Here is an 18,416-nt window from a genome sequence, read left to right as displayed (position 1 = left end):
ATCTCGCTAAGTTATAAAAATATGTTAAATAATTGCGGCAAAACATCTGATTGTAACCAGTTCTACTTTTGCATTCTTGCAGTCTTTAAACTTAGTATCTATAAAAAGTGTTTGCTTTTATTCAAGTAGTGATAGCTGTAAAATTATTATGTCAATGTATAATATTAAACGTGCACATAATATTGTTTAAAAAATATTTTTTATATAATAAAAAATACATAATATAATTGATCTAAAATTATTATACGTATTCGGCTAGAAATTTCACACGAGTGCCGGAAATCTTTGTAGGTACTTGTCGTCTGTATACATTGTCTATACCTCTACAATCTCGTAGACTGCTAATCTCGTTTCTGCGGCAAATACAAATACTTTTCTTCATATTACACAATTAAATTTGACATAAGCCAGAAACAGATAAAGGATGAAAAGATAAGCGTTGAATTGAAAGTTATATACCTGCAAAGAGTATTTTCCAGATTAGGAATGTGCTCGTCGTCCTCGCACCACTCCTTCCAATTTTTGTACAACTGTAATTCTTGTATCTCATTGAGATAGTTATGACACATATTTCTCAAGCTACGAGGTATTTATAATTGATTATTAAATTCATAAGATTCATAAAATAAAGCAATAATAATTTATAAATACGTGCGAAATCACGTATGGGTTTCAATTCAGTTTCAATTTTTTATCTTACATAAAAATTTATTTTTTTTGCTATTTTTTATGGCTAAATATAACGTAAGCTTTTCTATAAAGATCTCACTTTTTCTCCCATAATCCATCAGCGGACGAAGTGACGAGCTTGTCGCCTGGTAACGGGTCGGAAATAAATCTTTTGCCATCGATTTCTCGTAAACTATAGCTAGAAGAATCACGATTGTAGTGAGAAAGCGCATTATGCAAAATACTAACGCGACGAAGAAAAGGAACATTTACTGTCGAAAAGAATGATCGCAAATGGTTCTCAGAAGAAGCACTGTTTCCGTTTCGTTTAACCAGTCATCAGGTGCCATTATGTCGTGAATTTCCAGCAAAGTTTGATTAATCTAAAAAAAGGACAAAAATATTTTGAGAAAAATTATAAATTTATACGTTCAATATATTAATGATAATTTTGTTACACATATTTCTCAAACTACAAAATATTAATTTTACATCTTATAATTATCATAAATTGGAATTGGCAGGATAAAACAATAATAATGATTTATAAACAAAACTATCACTTAATTTTCTATCCAATTTTGAACTTACAAATTTCTATCTTACATAAAAAATTAAACATTTAAATTAAAAATTAAATTTGAAATTCTGCAAACCTCCTCGGCAACGGCGACACACATGCCGCATCTGACACAAGCGGAAGATAGATCCACATGCGTCACGCCGCATGCATTTGTGACACAAGTCCCGTACGGGATCATCCGCACCACCCCAAAATCGGATGATCTACAATCGCAATGGGGATCGACAGTAATATTCGAGTCCGTTAGAGGATTGTAGCGGACGGCGGTGACACAGCTACGTTCATCTTCTTTACACTGAATGCGCGTTTTGACACGTTTGCTGAAACTACAGCCATTTGAAGCAAATACAAATGACAGCAGGATTAACAGCGTCAATGACATTGCTCCGACTCCGTCATTTCGTCTTGTAGAGAACGAGGACTTGGAACGAACGATTAAACGCGCTATAAACTTGATAATAAAGCAAGGAAACGTAAGTATGTAATTTAGTAATTAACAATTTTAAAATTAGTTTCTGATACGTTGCCATATCAAGAAAATTCTGAGAACAGATGAAGTACGAAAACATTTAAAGATATATTTTTGGAAATTTATAATATGAACCAAAAATTAAAAATTTTTATCTTATTAAACTCAGAATTTTACTGAGAATTTTATTATTAACTGAGAAAATATTGTATAAAATTATTTCAATAAGTAGTCTTGATAATTTTATATTTTCTTCTAAAGGCTGAATTGACACCTTCGTATATTTTGTTGACCAGGGAGCCCCTGGAATCTGCGGTGGGCAGGGGTTGATTCAATTCCCCTGATAGGACTGTCCATAAGGAGTTCCTACCCGCTACCCGGATGATATAATAATACAAATACAAACAAATCCTAAAATATATTCCAATCGAAATTTCCTATGTATATCTATATATAGCTATAAATAGGCAAATTCCAATAGTATTTCTACCTATCGTATTCGCATTTTCAAATCAATTATGCGCGCTTTCCGTTTGTACAATTATTATTACATGGTTTATATATTATAACGCAGATTTAAAAAATTATACATAAAAAATTTAATTATATTTATTATTACTAAACTTGCGGTCTACATATTATTGTCAATATTCCGTCTAATAATTTTAACTATCAAATTATTTCTCCTTGTTCCCGCTTACTTGTACATACTTCTTATGTGTGTATCTGCCTGCCCCCTTTTTTTTTATAGAGGAGGAAATCTTCAAAAGACTCCCCGAAAGACCAGGGGAGTGTGGGATTCAACGGAAGGCACGTCGGACGAAAAGCCTCACCGCCGCCTACCCACTAAAACCTCCTCTTTCCTATAACGTGTCGATAATGAGAAAATTCTGAAACAGGCGGTAAATATCACATTTGCGAGCCCTACAGCCCTAGACTTATTTTCCTGCCTACCCGTATTTCCATTTATTCGTTTACCTATTCCTACCTACCCGTATCCCTACCTACCTACTTACGTTAATTTTTGACACCCAATTTTTAATATTTCTTTTTCTTTCTTCCGGCCAGATTGGACTCACCTTTCGTTGATCCTGGCCAAATCCATTCTAGCTGCATGACAGCCAGATAAGTAATGACGAAATACATTTGTAAAAGTACACTATTAAAACGTGTATACACTTATACACGTTTTAATAAAAAATGCAAACAAAAAACATTTGGAACAACGAATCTATAAATTGTCTGCACTATTTATAATACATATTACATAAAGAGACATTTAATATAAATTTCATAAATTCGTTGTTCCATAATATAAAAATCGTCACTCACCGATCCGATGCGCAACGAGCGGAGTTATTCGGCCACGAAGCTGCGATGATACTGTAACACATAAATATAAGATTCAAATTAAAACAGTGCTTAAAATAATAAATATTTTTAAAAGTTTTATAATTCATATATTAAATATTATATTAAATATTAAAATTAATAAATAATAAAAATCATTTGTGCAAATAAAAAATATTTACCCCGAGGTTGCTCCGCTGATGCCCGATGCCCTTCCTGGACCTCCTCCTCCTCTCGTTGCACAACTGAACACTATCTACGGTGATTCTGTAACAAACAAACGCAAAGTCCAATTAAAACAGGACAGAAGAAACAATTAATATTGTAAAAAATAATTCAGGGCATGCAGCCCTGTACTTGAGCTCATTAAGTAAATACAATAATTAATTGATAGAATAATTTTGTAAAATACTTTAACATACATATAGATTGAAATTAAAATAGAGCTCACGATTGCTAATATAAAATAAAAGATGATTGTTACATATAAAATTTATTATTCTTTCAATTATTAATGTAATCATCATATAATTAATATTTTTCGAAAGAAAAAGGTTTCATAAAATTAAATTTGTATAAAATTTTACGTGATTCTATCTATAATGTTGTAATTTATCTAGTGAAATCGAATGAAAAAAACTATTAATTTTATACAAATAATAAGTCATACTCACTCCAAGGTTTCTCTGCGGAATGACACGATGCCTTTCCCAGGCTTGCGTCTCCTCCTCTTGTTGCACTGGACACTCGCGAATAACATACATCGTTTTCATTTAAATCGGTCGGCAATTCCGAAGCAAACGCGCGACGCGACGAACCGGGTACGATTCGTTTTTAACTAAATCGGTCGACATTCCCGAAGCAAACGCACGTGGAACTAATTAGACTAATCTATAAAACCCATGATACGACTTCAAGTTCAAAGGGAGTTTCGTGAGTTTAATTTTAACTTATATGCTGAGAATAATGAACGGTATTACTTAATCGAGTTGTATCGTGAGAATTATGAGAAAAGCCTTTTTAGTCCATTTACATGAACGGCACTCCCGAAGCAAACGCACGACGCGACGAACCGGCTGCGGTTCGTTGATTTTTATTTTAATCGGCGACGAGACTATTCGATCGAAACACTCGGCTTCATCACTCGTATCCATCGTTGACTCTTTTTTTTTCATCCTTGACACTATAATTTAAACAAACAATTTTTTACATAAAAATATATGTAATTATATATATACAATATGTCCACATATGAAAACATGTCCACGTATGTCCACATATGTCCAAATTTTGCGCCCTTTAAATTTTGCGCCATACGCTGGAGCATATAATGCTTACTGCCTCGTAACGCCCCAATGGCAAATCAAAATAAAATGGCAATAAAAATATAAAGTTAAGGAATTTGAACGCATTAAGTTCAATAAAACGCAATGCCTCTTGCAACCAGGAAGAGGCTAAAGAGAAAATTTAACTATAACATTTACAGACTAACTCAGACGAATAATCAATCACGATTACAATATGAAAAATTGAAAATTTAAGGCAGAGACGTCCTCAATTAATCGCTGATTATTTTTAATTACCCCTAATTATTAGTCGCTCAATTTGTAATATTTAATTGTAATTATTAATTAAACAATTAATTAAATTTTGTCTAATACTGCTGTATATGATTTTAAATCTCATAAACTTTTCATCTCAATCTTGATTCGTTATTACTTATTATGTTTATTCTCAAACGTATTTCATGTAAATGTTCAGAAATAGCGATGTGAGATTCAAAGAGAACACTTAAATAATTTTTATTTAAATTAATACGATAATTTTATCTTATTTATATATTTAAGTTTTAATGAAATTTCTTTACATGTAAAAATATATACTTTTCTTAAATTACATTATTGCTTTATTTTGGTCTACAACAAGAGAATCTTGGTGCCAAATAATAATTTTTCTGTAAACTTAATTTGTAGCATATATAATTCGCGCCGATTAATAAGTTTTAAAACAGTTATTAGCTAAATACTATGATGCACTGAATTAGCTCGGTGTTGTGATGCAGCTATAAGGTTAACCCCTTTCCCGAATTACTGCGAATAATTTATTGCTAGAAATAATTTCTTAGTCAGGATAACCAGTCCTGACTGAGATACTATTTTTTGCAATACTGTAAATAGTTTATTGCGAGAAATAATTCCTCAACCAGGATGGTCAGTCCTGGCTAAGGTATGTATTATTTCCCCAATAATTAATTTACAGCTTTTGCAAAAAATAATACCTCAATTAGAATGGCCAGCCCTGATTGAGGTATTAGTTTTTTGCAATAATTATTGCCAATAGTTTAGAAAAAGGAAGAAATTTTATAAATGCTCCTGAGTACCGATATTTAACAAGGGAACCTCGCAAACTCAAAAATTCAGATTTTAATGAAACTTGGCATAAATTTAGAGAGGGTGAATACATGAATTTAGAAATTTTTAGTTGGTGCCCAAAACGGTTTGAAGGGGTAAAACCACCCTTCAAAGTTGAAACGATTTTTGCGGTTTTTCGATATATTTCGCAAATTAAACAAAATATAAAAAATGTTTCATACAAAAGTTTTACAATATAAATACCTTTATTTAACTATACCATTTATTAAAAAAAATTTTTTTTATAATTTTTTTTTCTTATAAGTTTCATTAAAAAAAGAATTTTCGGGTTCTCGCGAGGTTCCCTTGTCAAAGTATTGTAAAAATTCATTTTTAAAAAATGAATGCATTCTAAAAAAATTATGTAAAATCCTGCAAAATTTTTTGCAGAATTATTTTGAAGGCGACAACTTTGTACAAAATTCTCTAAAAACTGCAGAAATTTGTGTCCAAAAATATGCAATTTTTTGTGCAACGATTTTTAATAATTTTTTCCTACGGATTTTTTCTGACGAAAATTAGTGGCTGTCAATTTTGGTTTATTTTAATTAAAATTGATGAATTATAACAACTCAGGCCATTCCTAATTGCTGTTTATCATGGATATAATAAGCTTAATAGTTTATATAAAAAACAGAAATGTTTTTTTAGAAAAATTTATTTAAAAAATGAAAAGTTTTTAAACAAAAAGTTTGCACTTAAATAATCGAGTTTTAAAAGTAAACATTAGTAAGATTCTTTGCGTTGCCTTTATGTGTGTAAAATTTTTAACTCTTATCATAGCTGTATTAAATATTGGCCCGAAGTCTATTTACAATGGAATGACTCTCTCAGAATTAAAGTCAAAACTACGAATAAATGAATTTTATTTACAGACTAATGAAGATTATCCCAAAAAAGTATATTTTATGTGATTTAAAAATTGGACTTGTCACAAATGTTTTTTTAGACTATATGCATTTTGGCTATTAGAAATTATGAAATGTTTGTTAAGTTTTTGTATTAAAGGCATTTACAAAACTCGTCTAATAAAAAAAATATTAATGCAATTAATAAAAACTGAAATTAATATGTAAATCAACTCGTTGTAAGTTTGCAAGAAAATCTAGACTAATAACAAAATATGAGATGGAAAGCCGTTAAATTTAGAACTTTTTGATACATTATGATCCATGCATGATAAAACCATATTTTTAAAAACATTATTATTTGCATTTTCTATCTTTACATTGCGCAATTCGGATAGTAATATGTAACGATTTAGTAACAAAATGTATTTAGGCAAATAAATTATTATAATATTTTGTAAAAGAACTTGGTGACTTATATAAATAAGAATTTATAAATCATAATGTTCATAATCTCATTCATTTAACAGAAGATGTAACAAAATTTGATTCACTGGATAAATTTAGTTGTTTTCTATTTGAAAGCTGTATGTATAAAATTAAAATGATGATTGAAAACATCAAATAAATCATTATCACAATTCATAAAAAGAATTAACAAATTTGCTATATATTAATGTTATTTTAATGTTATAATAAACTACGATAGAGTTATAATTAAATAAAATCTTAGTATTAGTTTATGATTTACAAAATCTTAAATTATTTTTTGCTTACTGAGATGTGTACGTTACGCTTACCAGTTATGATCTGCGATTCTATACAGCGCCGGGTCATTCCACCTCTGTCGCGTTCTGAAAATGAGAAAAAAAATGCAATTAAGAATGGCGATAGAAGTTTCTTTCCTGCCCACAGTCAACTTCGTGGACCATGATTAACATATCGAGATCTGCGTTTGAACGAGTATGGATGTATACGCGTTCCAGCGATTTGCCACACAAATTTAACCTAATAAGACTTACCGATTAAATACTTGGCGATAGCACTTGTTGTAGCACTTGCGGCGGCGTGTCGTTCCACATTCGTTGCGTTCTGAAAATGACAGGTAAATATGATTTAGAATGACCTGAGGCAGTTTCATTTATCGTGCGGATTAACTTCGCGCGGCAATTACACGTCGCGGAGCCGATACGCCTCGGGATTGCTACTGATTGTCACGGATTCCGCGAGTGAAATAAAGAGAGAACGCTGTTAATATGGCGAAGGGGGTACCTTTCCCGCGCGATCGACTTTGGCACGGAATTATTGTCGCATGTTAGAATTGCCCGACCGTTCCACACGTCGCGATTTACGCTACGAGTAATACGCGTTCGAATGAAACGCAGTACAAGCTAAATATGCGTCATATTTACCGATTATATGATTTGTGAAAAAGATTCGATCGGGAGCTGATGTGTTCCGCGTCCCATTCCGTTCCGGAAAGAAAGTGAACCCAGCGTCCCGTTCCGTTCCGGAAGGCATGTAAACCCCTAAAACAGAGAACTGTGTTAAGTTGGCTCGAGTCAGAGATGATCATCTCTAGCGCTAACTTCACGCGTTAAGATGAGTGCTTCTTCGATATATACCGTTTTGAACTTTGCGTTTTTCACACTAAAGCTAATTATTATTAATTCATGTTTCACAAATTGTAATTACTTTTACATAAAAATAAAAAATATGCGTAAATTAAAATATGAGTCAAATCGATCTCCCACATCGATCGATAATTGATTCGATAGATTCGATATATATATTACGAAAACAATTATCATTAAATATTATATTATTAAATAAATTATTTTATTTATACATTAAATTTATATAAAGTAACAGAAAAATATGGTTTTTTTTATTTACAATAATTTTTCCAGTCGGTTTTGGAAACATTGATTCCGTCGCGACGGAACTAACCTTCGGACGAAACTAACCTTGAAAATACTCCCCTGTTTTGATTTTACTTAGAAGGAGTTAGTTCAATATAGCAGGTTTAATTAATTAAGAAAGAATGGGATGCGAAGACGACGAAACGCATAATATCCAGTGTAAAAAGAAGAAGATGAAACCTTTAAGGAAACGCGAAGCTTCTCGGTTTGAGCGAGGGAGAGAAAATGTTCAAGTTAGGATTCCACATTATTCTGTTTTTAATTAATTGTGTAGCATAGAACTTAGATTAAGAGGAAACTTATTTCAGGTAGAAAGTCGAAGAAACAAAGATTATTCAGAAATTCTGTGAGAGACCAGCTGGCGTCGATATTGTTGGTTTGGCGCTCGGAGAAAGCGTTGTATCTGATGTGTTGTGGGTAAGACATATATGTACATGTAATAAAAGTGAAATTCACGATAGATCGGAGAAGTAACGCGAGGTCTATGTTAATTTAGTCGGATCCCTTTAATATGAAAACCGGAGGAAAATATGATGAACATTTAATCAGCCATAAGAGAATGTATTTTACTGGAATTATTAATCGTTGCATTTATATGTCTCACATTTTTATGTAATTATTTCTAATTACAGGGTTAATTATGTAGAAGAATTGTCGAGGCCCAAGAGTAAAAATAATGATGCAGTGAATAGTACGAATAATGATAAAGGATTGTATTGCTTGCCAGAGGAAACAGCATTGCACGCAGTACTAGATGCAAGTTAAGCGAGAAAATTTAAGGAGTGATTTGGTCTAGCAGCAAGAATGTCGGGCGAATTACTGTGTTAACAATCATTTAGTAAGACATCTTACCTAATATGTATAATATGCATCTCTCATAAGTTGCATTTTTATTTATTTTTTAACTTTTTTTTTATCAATTATTTTGCTTTTTTTTCCTCAACTTTTTTTAGGTAGCTAGAAAGAAGACCGGTAGCCACAATATTACTCAATAGGTAGCACACAGGATATGACAAAGGTAAATTGTCTTGTTTTTAGCTTTGAATTTTCACTTTTATAGAGCTTTTATTTCTATGGGATTTTTTAATGTGATTATTCTCTTATATTCCGCCCTACTAATACAGTGATGTGCATAAAGATTACCTGTCTTTATTTTTGTTCTCTTTATGTTGTCTACATTTTTTGCAGTATACAGAACACTGAGGCAGCAAAATTCTGTTTCCAGATGTATGATTCGCAAAAGACTATCTTTTAGCTCCAAATTGCTAAAATGAGAGATTAAAAATCTTACAGAGTTAGTAATATTATTGTGGACTTAGATTTCTTTTTATAAATATTTTGCACTAGTATTTAAAATATTTATTAATTACGATACAGTCATATGATATAAACTTTGATAATTAAATTATTATTATAAATTATAAATATAATTATACGTTTTTTTTTCAAAAACGTATATTTGTTCTAAAAACTTAAAAGTGTATGTTTATGAATTTTTACATTTTTTAAATTACTTTAAATATATGAGACATTGATTGTATACGAGATATACATATTTATGATTGTACCATTAAGGTTTTTAAGGTATCCTTTTTACATATTAGTACTGTAAGAATCTATAATTACCAAATGTCTATTTAAAAATTCAAAAGAAATCTATTGAATATTTAAAAAATATTTTTTAATTGAATCTTCAATAGCATTAATGAATTATAGAGTATTTTTGAACAAGCTGAATCTTGTCGTAGCTCGAGGGAAGAAAATAACACCCGACTGAGTTATTCAAACATCCAAAGTACAATAAATTATGCAACAAGCGATAACGAAACGGCATCTAAACAGCGTTTAACGGACATGAAGGAAAGGGAGGAAGAGGTAGAGGCAGTTTTTTCCGAAATTTTTGATAATGAAAATATTCTGAGCGAAGATTAAGGTAATAAATTTTTTGTTTAATTTCTTTTTTATTATTTTATTAAATTACATAAAATTGTTAACGTAATTTTTTTTCAGCACAAAATCGTCACATTCTTTTCAATTAAAACGATGAAGAACAAGACTAATATGGCCTATAATACCAAGTATTCGATTTTTCTTTCTCCTCTTTCAAGTGATTCGTGATAACGAACCACGTAGTAATTCATACTTGTCAAAATCAGCGATTAAACAAACTAATAGACTATCAAGAGATACTGTCAGATGAAGAAAGTGACTTCTCACCTTATGTTATTTTCTTATTCGCCTGATCTAGCTGTATCATTAAAATAAGTAGTAAGATTAAGTGTATATTGTAACGTACGTCAATTATGGAAAGGCTGAATATAATTGCAGAATTTGTTTCACCTTTTAAATGTTGTCACTTTGCAACCGTAAGTGTTGAGATTTCTCGTTCCTTGTTAGTAGCAGCAGCTGTCATCTCGTAATCATTATTCTACATGCATGATGGAAAAGGTGCGATCACCTACTCAATACAAATGTAATTAATCGCTTTATTGCAACTGATTTCTTCCGTTCTTCGATACTTTAATTCTGGATAATTGAAAGTTTAATTATCAGGATATACCACTTCTACAATTTCAACTGTATACTTGGTCTTGCAATACTGACTGAATGCACAAACTAGAATATCCATCGCTATCTTTGCCTACAGGTTATTTATAATTTGTAATAATTTATAATATATAATGTATATATTTTATATATTAATTATAGCATCTTATTTTTAAAGCACCTATTTTATGTATTTTTTGCAAATAAATATATAGATTAAAATTAAACAATGTAAATGCACGTACCTTTGTAAGATCAGTTATTATGCACTTGATAAAAATTTTTTTTGTATTAAGTGTGATCTTTGAATGATCTCCATTAACGATAGAAGACAGAGATAAAATAACTCCATTACTATTATAATAGGATAAATAGGACTGCCTTTTATGATAAGGTAAATATTGTTTAAGTTGCACATGTGTCTGTAAACGTAGTTAGACATGAATATATATAAATCATTATCTACAGAAATTAGAATTATTTACATTAATTGGTATCTCAATGTATGGCTGTGAAAGCAACAAACTCTTAAATGATAAATTGTGAATTTGATTCTGTACACAGATTTTAAGTTCATTTGCATGAGACAGATCTTTGGTCTTCCAGAGTGATGAGTTAAAAAGGAGACCGTTTGATTACATTGCAATTATTTACAGAATTTACAAACATAAGGAGAAAGAAACTTACTGCATATTACTGCATAATTTCTTCTCCTGTATATACTTTATCTTGATTAAGTGGTTTGAACCATATTTTTAATGGTGGTCTAGAGCATCATATAGAAATGGACTTTTAATTGTATCCAAATCATGAGCGCCAATAGAGACCAGACTACATTTTCTTCCTATATTTTGATGCAACTTACTCAATAAAACTATTGTAAGAGTCTTGCATCAAAGTAACGTCTCTCAAAATCGCAGCAAATGTTTTCTTATTTTTAAGCACTGAAACAATGAGATGAATTATATTTTTTTACGTTAATCAAATTATTCAATGCTAATCAAAATATAATTTTTAAAAAAATTAAACGTATTTCTGAAGTCATTACAATCCTTTCTATTTCTGCATTGAGTTTTATTGCCATGTATAATGTGGGATTGATATCCTGTTCAGAAAAAACGACTTTATATATATGTAATTTAAGAGGTATTCAGCAATAGATGGAAGAACATTTAAAGAGTGAAATTTAGAGTCCTGCCAAACATCTTGTACATATATGCAATTTTTGCGTAATTATGCATTATGTGTTTTGCTTTTTATTAACAATTGTAGTACTTTTGTATGATCTATAAAAAGTAATTCAATAAGATATTTAAATATATTATCTTTGAATATATTTAAGGAATAAATTTTATCTAAACTATAAATTGCATAATTTAGTTTAATATAGTTACTTATTCAGTTACTTATTCAGAAATGTCAGGTCTCTCGTTGAATTACCCTGTGATTAGTAATTAATTGCAATAAATTTTTAGGTTAGGGAATACTGTTAAAACATGAAATACACATTATAGTATTTCGAAGTTATCAAAAATTTATTAACTACATTAACATTTACTAACTACGCATTCGTTGTTTTTATACATTTAACTTCTTCATGTTAGATATAAAATTGTGAGTGAAATTTATTGTATAGAAGACTCAGATTTTCAAAAGTCGCAGCAGGAATCTGGCAAGAAGAAAGAATACACTACCAAAAAAAGGCATTCGAGGAAAATGAAAAGATAACTGAAAAAAGGTGACAGACGATTACCATTATGAGAAATTTTAAAAAGCAATTCAGACAATTTTGAATTAGACTTGTATCATTATGTTTTATTATATTCTTTGAATTTATATAAGTAAACGTTGATGATTTCTTACAAAAAGGAATCAAAGAATAATACAATATTGCTATAATTTTATTTCTATTCGCATATATCATCCATCGAAAGGCATCGATTGGAATACACATTAAATATGTGCATTCCAGTAAGCTCTGCATCTTTTAACAATAGCTATAACAATTAACACATGCCATGTGGTTAATTATAGTTTGCTCAAAATGCTACATCACACTTGGTTATCTGCAGGGTAACAATACTTAAAGTGAACATTTTCTAAATGTCAAATGGAAAACAAAGAATTTGATTTTTGAAATATTTGAAGAATTGGATTTGCTGTTAACATTAGGAAGAGACTTCGTGGGAGTAGTTGCATAAAAAAAATGGGTGTAGGAAAAACAGACGCAAGCTAAGCAAGAAAATTTGAGGAGTGATTTTGGTTGAGCAGTAGGAAACTATAGGAATGTCAGGCGAATTATGTTGTTAACAATAACTTATATAGTAAGACATCTTACATAATATGTATAACATGCATAATATGCATCTCTCATAATTTGCACTTTTATTTATTATTTAACTTCATTCTGTCGATTAATCAATTCGTTTTTTTTCGTTCTTTTTTTTTAGGTGGCTATAGGAGAGTCAACGTAGCCACGTCTCGCGGTATCGGCCAATGAGTTTGCCGTCTGATCTAAGATGTGTTCTGTTTCACGTATGATGCGCATAAGACATTATTTATCCTCGTTTGACAAATAACAAGGATGAACGATGCACCATGCGCATCATGCGCGAAACGGAAATGCATCCGTAAAATCAACACTTTACGGATGCGAATATAATATAACTACTGTATACACAAAGCTACTTAGTGCAAAAAAAATCTTAATCGAAAAAATATGCATTGATAATATCTCACACAAATATTATTATTTTATTTAAGAATATATATATTGTATTTTTTATCGCTTATAAAATGCTTACGCATTATTAGATAGTTTATGTATACAGCAGTATTTAAGATGCATCAGGCATATCAGCTGGCGAAGCAGCGCAGCCAATCAAACTCGCCGAGGCGAATAACCTCAATGTAATCCGCGGTGGTATGTTGTGGTATGTATACCAGTGCATACATTCTCCGCGTTTTGAGAGGGAGTTGTAAATAGATTATTCCCGAGACGCGAGAACAATGCTGGCACGTCGATTTCTGTGCAGACGGCAACTGTGGTACACTTCGTGCGTGTGTATACCCGTCCGGCACTCGCAAAGCCAACGGGTCAGTCATGCTTTGGACACGATTAACCTCGAAACGCGACTGCCGGCACCTATCAAGCGGCAGCCGCAACGGAAGCCGTTCGTCAAAAATCTCTTCCTTTCCACGTTCGATTACGAGTTCCTGTATTATCCCGAGCCGCAGACCAAGGACAGGCATTCACGTTTCTTCGAATGGTTCCGGCCGATCGAGAAGTACATGTCGGAGTGTCTAGATGACATGGAAAATGTCCGGAAGGAGGACATCCTGGCTCACCTGAGAGAACTGGGCGTCTTTCGGGCGTGTGTGGACGCGCAGCATCTCGGCCTGAGCCTAAATCACACGGAGACAGCCAGGCTGGTGGAGGTGCTCAGCTGCTTTCCATGGCTCGGATGCTACATCGTCAAAAATCACATTATACCCGTCCGTATCATCTCCGCGCTGGCCACAGACAAGCAGAAGGCCAAGTATCTGCCGCGGATAGCGACCGGCGAGCTCGTACCCACGGTGTGCTACACTGAACCCCAGAGCGGAATAAACACACTTAACATCAACAGCGTGGCCATGGAGTCGGACTGTGGCACGCATTGGATACTGAACGGTGAGAAGACATTCGTGGTCAACGGCCACGACGCCAATCTGTTCCTCGTCTTCTCTCACTGCGGGCATCCCAGTGCGATCAGTAGAGAGCATGGTCCGCTGTCTGTGTTCTTGGTGGAGCGAGATTTTGGCGGTGTCACGAGCAAGGACGTTAAGGATCTGATCGGCCTTCAAGACAGTCCTGTCTGTACAGTTACCTTTCAGAATACCAAAGTTCCGAGGGAAAACCTTCTGGGCGACGTAAAAGCGGGAACAGGCGTGCTGGTAGACATGCTCGCTCCAGGAAACGGAAATCTCGCTTCACAGGCGGTTGGTACGTTGAAGGTTTTCACAAGAATATTGACGAGGCACGTGTTGCAACGGAAACACCTAGACAAAAATATGCACGAGTACGAGGGTGTTCGCGAGGTGATAGGTAAGATGGCGAGCACTCTCTATGGCATGGAGAGCATGCTGTATCACACTACCGGCATAATGGATATATTTGAGAATCAGGACTGCACACTGGAGAAGGCGATGGTGGAGGTGTACTGCGCCAGCGAGTGCGTCAAACGTATCTACGAAGGACTGCAGTTGATCGGAGCTCAGAGTTACCTGAGGGACAATCCCTACATACGAATCTTCGAGGACGCGTTGTCGCACACTCTGTTCGACAGTTGCAGCCTCGACTCAAACACATACATTGCTCTGCTCGGTCTGCAACATATGGGCAAAAATCTACACGACCACATATTCAAGCTGCGAAATCCCTTCAATTTTCCAGAGCACATATTCAAGTGGGCCTTTGGCAAAGACTACCGGGAGCGCTTTCAAACCGCCAATCATTTGCATCCGTCTCTAGCGTCAGGTAGCAAACAACTGGAGAAATGCGTCACCAGGTTACATGCCAGCTCGTTGTTACTGCTGCAACGCCATGGCATAAGGATATCCGAACAGCAGATGGAATTACGTCGACTTGGCGAAATCGCGACGAGAACGTACGCGCTGCTCGCCGTCCTCTCACGCGCTTCACGGGCGTATTGCATCGGCTTGAGAAATCACGAGTACGATCGGAATCTGGCCGATAGTTTCGCGATTCTCTCCATAGACAGGGTGCATCTACTCGCCGAGGAGATCGCATCGGGCGAGTGGAATAACGGCGACAAGTTCAACAGAAATGTCGCCGAACTTATGTACAGCAAGAAGGATTATTTCGCCGAGCATCCGCTAGATAGAACCTACTGAAAATTCAGCGGATTACTTCGTACGCGTATACTTTACGTGCATGTATAGTAGAAAGTATGACAAAATGCACATTTGCTTAATGTGTGATGTATTTAAATTGCATAAACAACTTTAAGGTATAGCAATATTACACACATAATTCGAATCTATAATTCGAATTATATTTGTATTGATATCTCTGTAAATTATTTCTACTATCCAAAATTACTGTTTTTTAATGTTACAATTAAGATAGTTACTGTAAATATACTGTGAAAATGTTTATTATTGAACTCACTTTGAAAACAAGAAATACACATTGTTTTCCATTTCGAGATTTCTGTATTTATACGTCAGTAGCAATTGTACAGTTGTATCTTACACTGTACTTATGTACTAATATCGAGATGGAAAGTAAAATAAATGCTCTTAATCAGATTCTCTTCTATCAGACATACCTAATCTTTTTCTTTTTTGAAATTGCGAATCACGTGTCGCTTAATGTAGCTCGAGATATACATACCTGTGTAACATCTTTACTATTATCAACCATCGCTCGCTACATAGAACTTTTGATGTGTACATGAAGAAGGTGGACGGTATTTTTCTACAGACGTAACATAACTAGTCGTCCTAGACGCGTAAATATGAAATTCTATATAGGATATCACTGGAAGAACCTTGGCTTCACTCATATAACTTTCCTTATTAATATTTTACAACTATAGTCTTTCAGCTTGAACAACGACATGCTCTTCCCGATATGAATCAGTCGCGGACCAACAGCTTCTAACACAAGTGTATATTAAAACAGTGCCGAACTCGATCTGGAAAATCCGCTCGCTTCTTGGATTCAATATTAATTTCGGTATGATCGTCGGTAAAACTTGCAGTTCGAAGGTCATCTCGTCGCCGCAGTGTCGGCATTTACCTATACAACCGCTTAGCGGATATAACAACAATGGTGCCAAATTGTCTCTTGAATAGCTAAAAAATAAAATAAATTTTATAAATGAATTATTTATGCATAACACAGGGTATCTGATTTTAACAATGTGCTTAACTATCTAAAAAATCGCATTGACAAAATGGGATATCTTGTATATAAAAAAATAAAATAATGTTTTAAAGATTTTACCGTAGCAACTGTCCAGGATTCCTCTGTATTCTACAAACAAAATTATGGAACATTTCGTCGCCATGCTTAGGAATACTCTTCTCGTACTTCTCTATGTCCGTTTCGATAGTTTTAGGATTGCCGGAATCCGGCGTGAACTTGGTCGATGCGTCCGGATTACTGTGCTGATACTCAACCAACAAATCTCGAACGTGTTGGGACACGTCCATGGTGTAATCCTCCTCGTCGACCGCAAGAAATATTTCAACGAACGAATATTTGGTTTCTGCATTCGTAATTTGCAGTGGTAATGGCGTTACCTCATGCAGTAAACTAACTAAATCACATTGCGGTCGCGTCGGAGTGTCAATGCACACGACTTCACTCTCATCTCCATCGATCTCTGCTGAGGCTTGAGGAGAATCTAAACGACCTACAGCACCCACGCTAACTGGAGAATCCACACTGGCAGGACTGAAAAATGTTCGAGAAAGAAAAAGATTACATGGTTGTTATTAATATAAAAATGACTTTAATTACACACACAAACCTATTTGCATTTGGATCGTCCACACGCAACATGGACAATTCTTCTCGTATGTCCTGGTCGATTTCTTTATGCAGGGAGAAGTGAAATTGTAACGGATCACTTTCCAACATGTTATTCCCATTTTGTTCTGACGCATTGTCATTTACATTATCACCCCAGTCATCCGCGTCTGACAACCAAGCTGTCGAGGATGGCACGTTAACGCTTCCAGAGTCTGAGGCACTCGTCTTAGTTTCATCCTCCAAATGTTGTATTCTCAAGCATGTCCAGCTCTCATTTTGATTCCAGCAATTTGAATTGATACATGCGAATATGTATAGTGTTCGATGGTACTTTGAATTATCTAACGGAGCGTACAACTGGAGTGCCAAGAGCTGATATAAACCACAGAGTCTGCATTGCGGCGACGATAATATATTCTTGCCATAACAGTTCTGAGGGACAAGCACATATTAATTATTAAACACATGATTATATACATGTGAAACAAAGTAGCCACATTAAGTAATGTCATTTAAAATGTTAACGAGGCAGTTTTAATCATATTTAACATTGTGAGACATGAATAATAAATAATATTTTTTAATTACAAAATATTTCATACATCATTGGTGCTTGTGTGATATTTCATGTATCATTTGTGTTAAAAAATCTTGCTTTGTTAAATCATGTAAAATGTTAAATATTTGACGAGTAACCGCAGGTCGACCTAGTAAAAAATTAAGGATCGCGACGGGGAAGGGGAATGATGATTCCCGCGAAGTTTTTCGTTTTCTACTCACCGGATGCCCACCGATCTTATTCGTCATAAAATTAATCGAGGAACGGTGCTTGTCGGTGACGTACTCGTCCTCGTATCCGAGATAAACTTTCGTACGATTATCACAAGCCATTTAAATCATTCGATCGTAGCTCTACATTGGAAGACCACGGATACGGAACGAGGAACACCACCTATATTTCCTTACGTCTTCACCTAACGACGACCGGGACAGCTGACACGCATCAGTAACGCTCGACGCGTGCGCCTTCGGCGGCTCGCGCGTCTCGGTTATCGATTTTTTTGATGCGGCCA

General features: G+C 34.0%; 3 protein-coding genes and 1 long non-coding RNA gene across 8 annotated transcripts; 2 read left to right on the top strand and 2 right to left on the bottom strand.

Moving 5' to 3' along the window:
* Positions 1-210: 210 nt before the first annotated feature.
* On the bottom strand, positions 211-8,171 carry LOC105834382. The gene is made up of 10 exons (XM_036290476.1): positions 7,603-8,171; positions 7,353-7,422; positions 7,131-7,184; positions 3,746-4,254; positions 3,254-3,338; positions 1,326-3,104; positions 943-1,052; positions 770-868; positions 460-579; positions 211-353 (listed from the first exon to the last, which is right to left on the bottom strand). The coding sequence occupies exons 6-10, from the start codon at positions 1,632-1,634 to the stop codon at positions 242-244; spliced, it is 750 nt and encodes a 249-aa protein (XP_036146369.1). The 5' UTR covers positions 1,635-3,104; positions 3,254-3,338; positions 3,746-4,254; positions 7,131-7,184; positions 7,353-7,422; positions 7,603-8,171; the 3' UTR covers positions 211-241.
* A 93-nt stretch (positions 8,172-8,264) lies between these two features.
* On the top strand, positions 8,265-11,822 carry LOC114254304. 5 transcript variants are annotated; one of them, XR_004964234.1, is made up of 7 exons: positions 8,265-8,485; positions 8,561-8,669; positions 8,749-8,813; positions 8,885-9,090; positions 9,206-9,546; positions 10,001-10,185; positions 10,263-11,822. It is a non-coding gene; the product is annotated as an uncharacterized LOC114254304 (long non-coding RNA). The 5 variants fall into 5 exon arrangements; XR_004964231.1 differs by lacking the exon at positions 8,749-8,813 and having other exon boundaries at positions 8,272-8,485; positions 9,206-9,270; positions 9,441-9,546; XR_004964233.1 differs by lacking the exon at positions 8,749-8,813 and having other exon boundaries at positions 8,273-8,485; positions 9,206-9,270; positions 9,478-9,546.
* Positions 11,823-12,231: 409 nt separating this feature from the next.
* On the top strand, positions 12,232-16,110 carry LOC105831745 (complex I assembly factor ACAD9, mitochondrial-like). Its single transcript, XM_012672117.3, has one exon. It carries the CDS (start codon positions 13,809-13,811, stop codon positions 15,693-15,695), a length of 1,887 nt encoding a protein of 628 aa, XP_012527571.1. The 5' UTR covers positions 12,232-13,808; the 3' UTR covers positions 15,696-16,110.
* LOC105831746 (programmed cell death protein 2-like) lies at positions 15,997-18,369 on the bottom strand. The gene is made up of 4 exons (XM_012672118.3): positions 18,124-18,369; positions 17,342-17,775; positions 16,813-17,265; positions 15,997-16,661 (listed from the first exon to the last, which is right to left on the bottom strand). The coding sequence occupies exons 1-4, from the start codon at positions 18,232-18,234 to the stop codon at positions 16,397-16,399; spliced, it is 1,263 nt and encodes a 420-aa protein (XP_012527572.1). The 5' UTR covers positions 18,235-18,369; the 3' UTR covers positions 15,997-16,396.
* Between the last annotated feature and the right edge of the window lie 47 nt (positions 18,370-18,416).

This window comes from Monomorium pharaonis, chromosome 8, assembly GCF_013373865.1.
Source record: "Monomorium pharaonis isolate MP-MQ-018 chromosome 8, ASM1337386v2, whole genome shotgun sequence".
NCBI lineage: Eukaryota > Metazoa > Arthropoda > Insecta > Hymenoptera > Formicidae > Monomorium > Monomorium pharaonis.
The sequence above is the reverse complement of the archived record's forward strand: the minus strand, read 5'-3'. Positions and strand labels throughout refer to the sequence as shown.

Bases quoted from the DNA above. Each gene is read 5' to 3' on its own strand.
- LOC105834382 (XM_036290476.1), bottom strand. From the start codon at position 1,634: ATGTCATTGACGCTGTTAATCCTGCTGTCATTTGTATTTGCTTCAAAT. The intron at 580-769 runs GTGAGATCTTTA...AATACCTCGTAG, and splicing joins GATGGATTATGGGAGAAAAA to CTTGAGAAATATGTGTCATA. The intron at 354-459 runs GTATATAACTTT...TATTTGCCGCAG, and splicing joins CTGGAAAATACTCTTTGCAG to AAACGAGATTAGCAGTCTAC.
- LOC105831745 (XM_012672117.3), top strand. From the start codon at position 13,809: ATGCTGGCACGTCGATTTCTGTGCAGACGGCAACTGTGGTACACTTCG.
- LOC105831746 (XM_012672118.3), bottom strand. From the start codon at position 18,234: ATGGCTTGTGATAATCGTACGAAAGTTTATCTCGGATACGAGGACGAG. The intron at 17,776-18,123 runs GTGAGTAGAAAA...CTTGTCCCTCAG, and splicing joins ATAAGATCGGTGGGCATCCG to AACTGTTATGGCAAGAATAT. The intron at 16,662-16,812 runs GTAAAATCTTTA...TTTATTTTTTAG, and splicing joins AATCCTGGACAGTTGCTACG to CTATTCAAGAGACAATTTGG.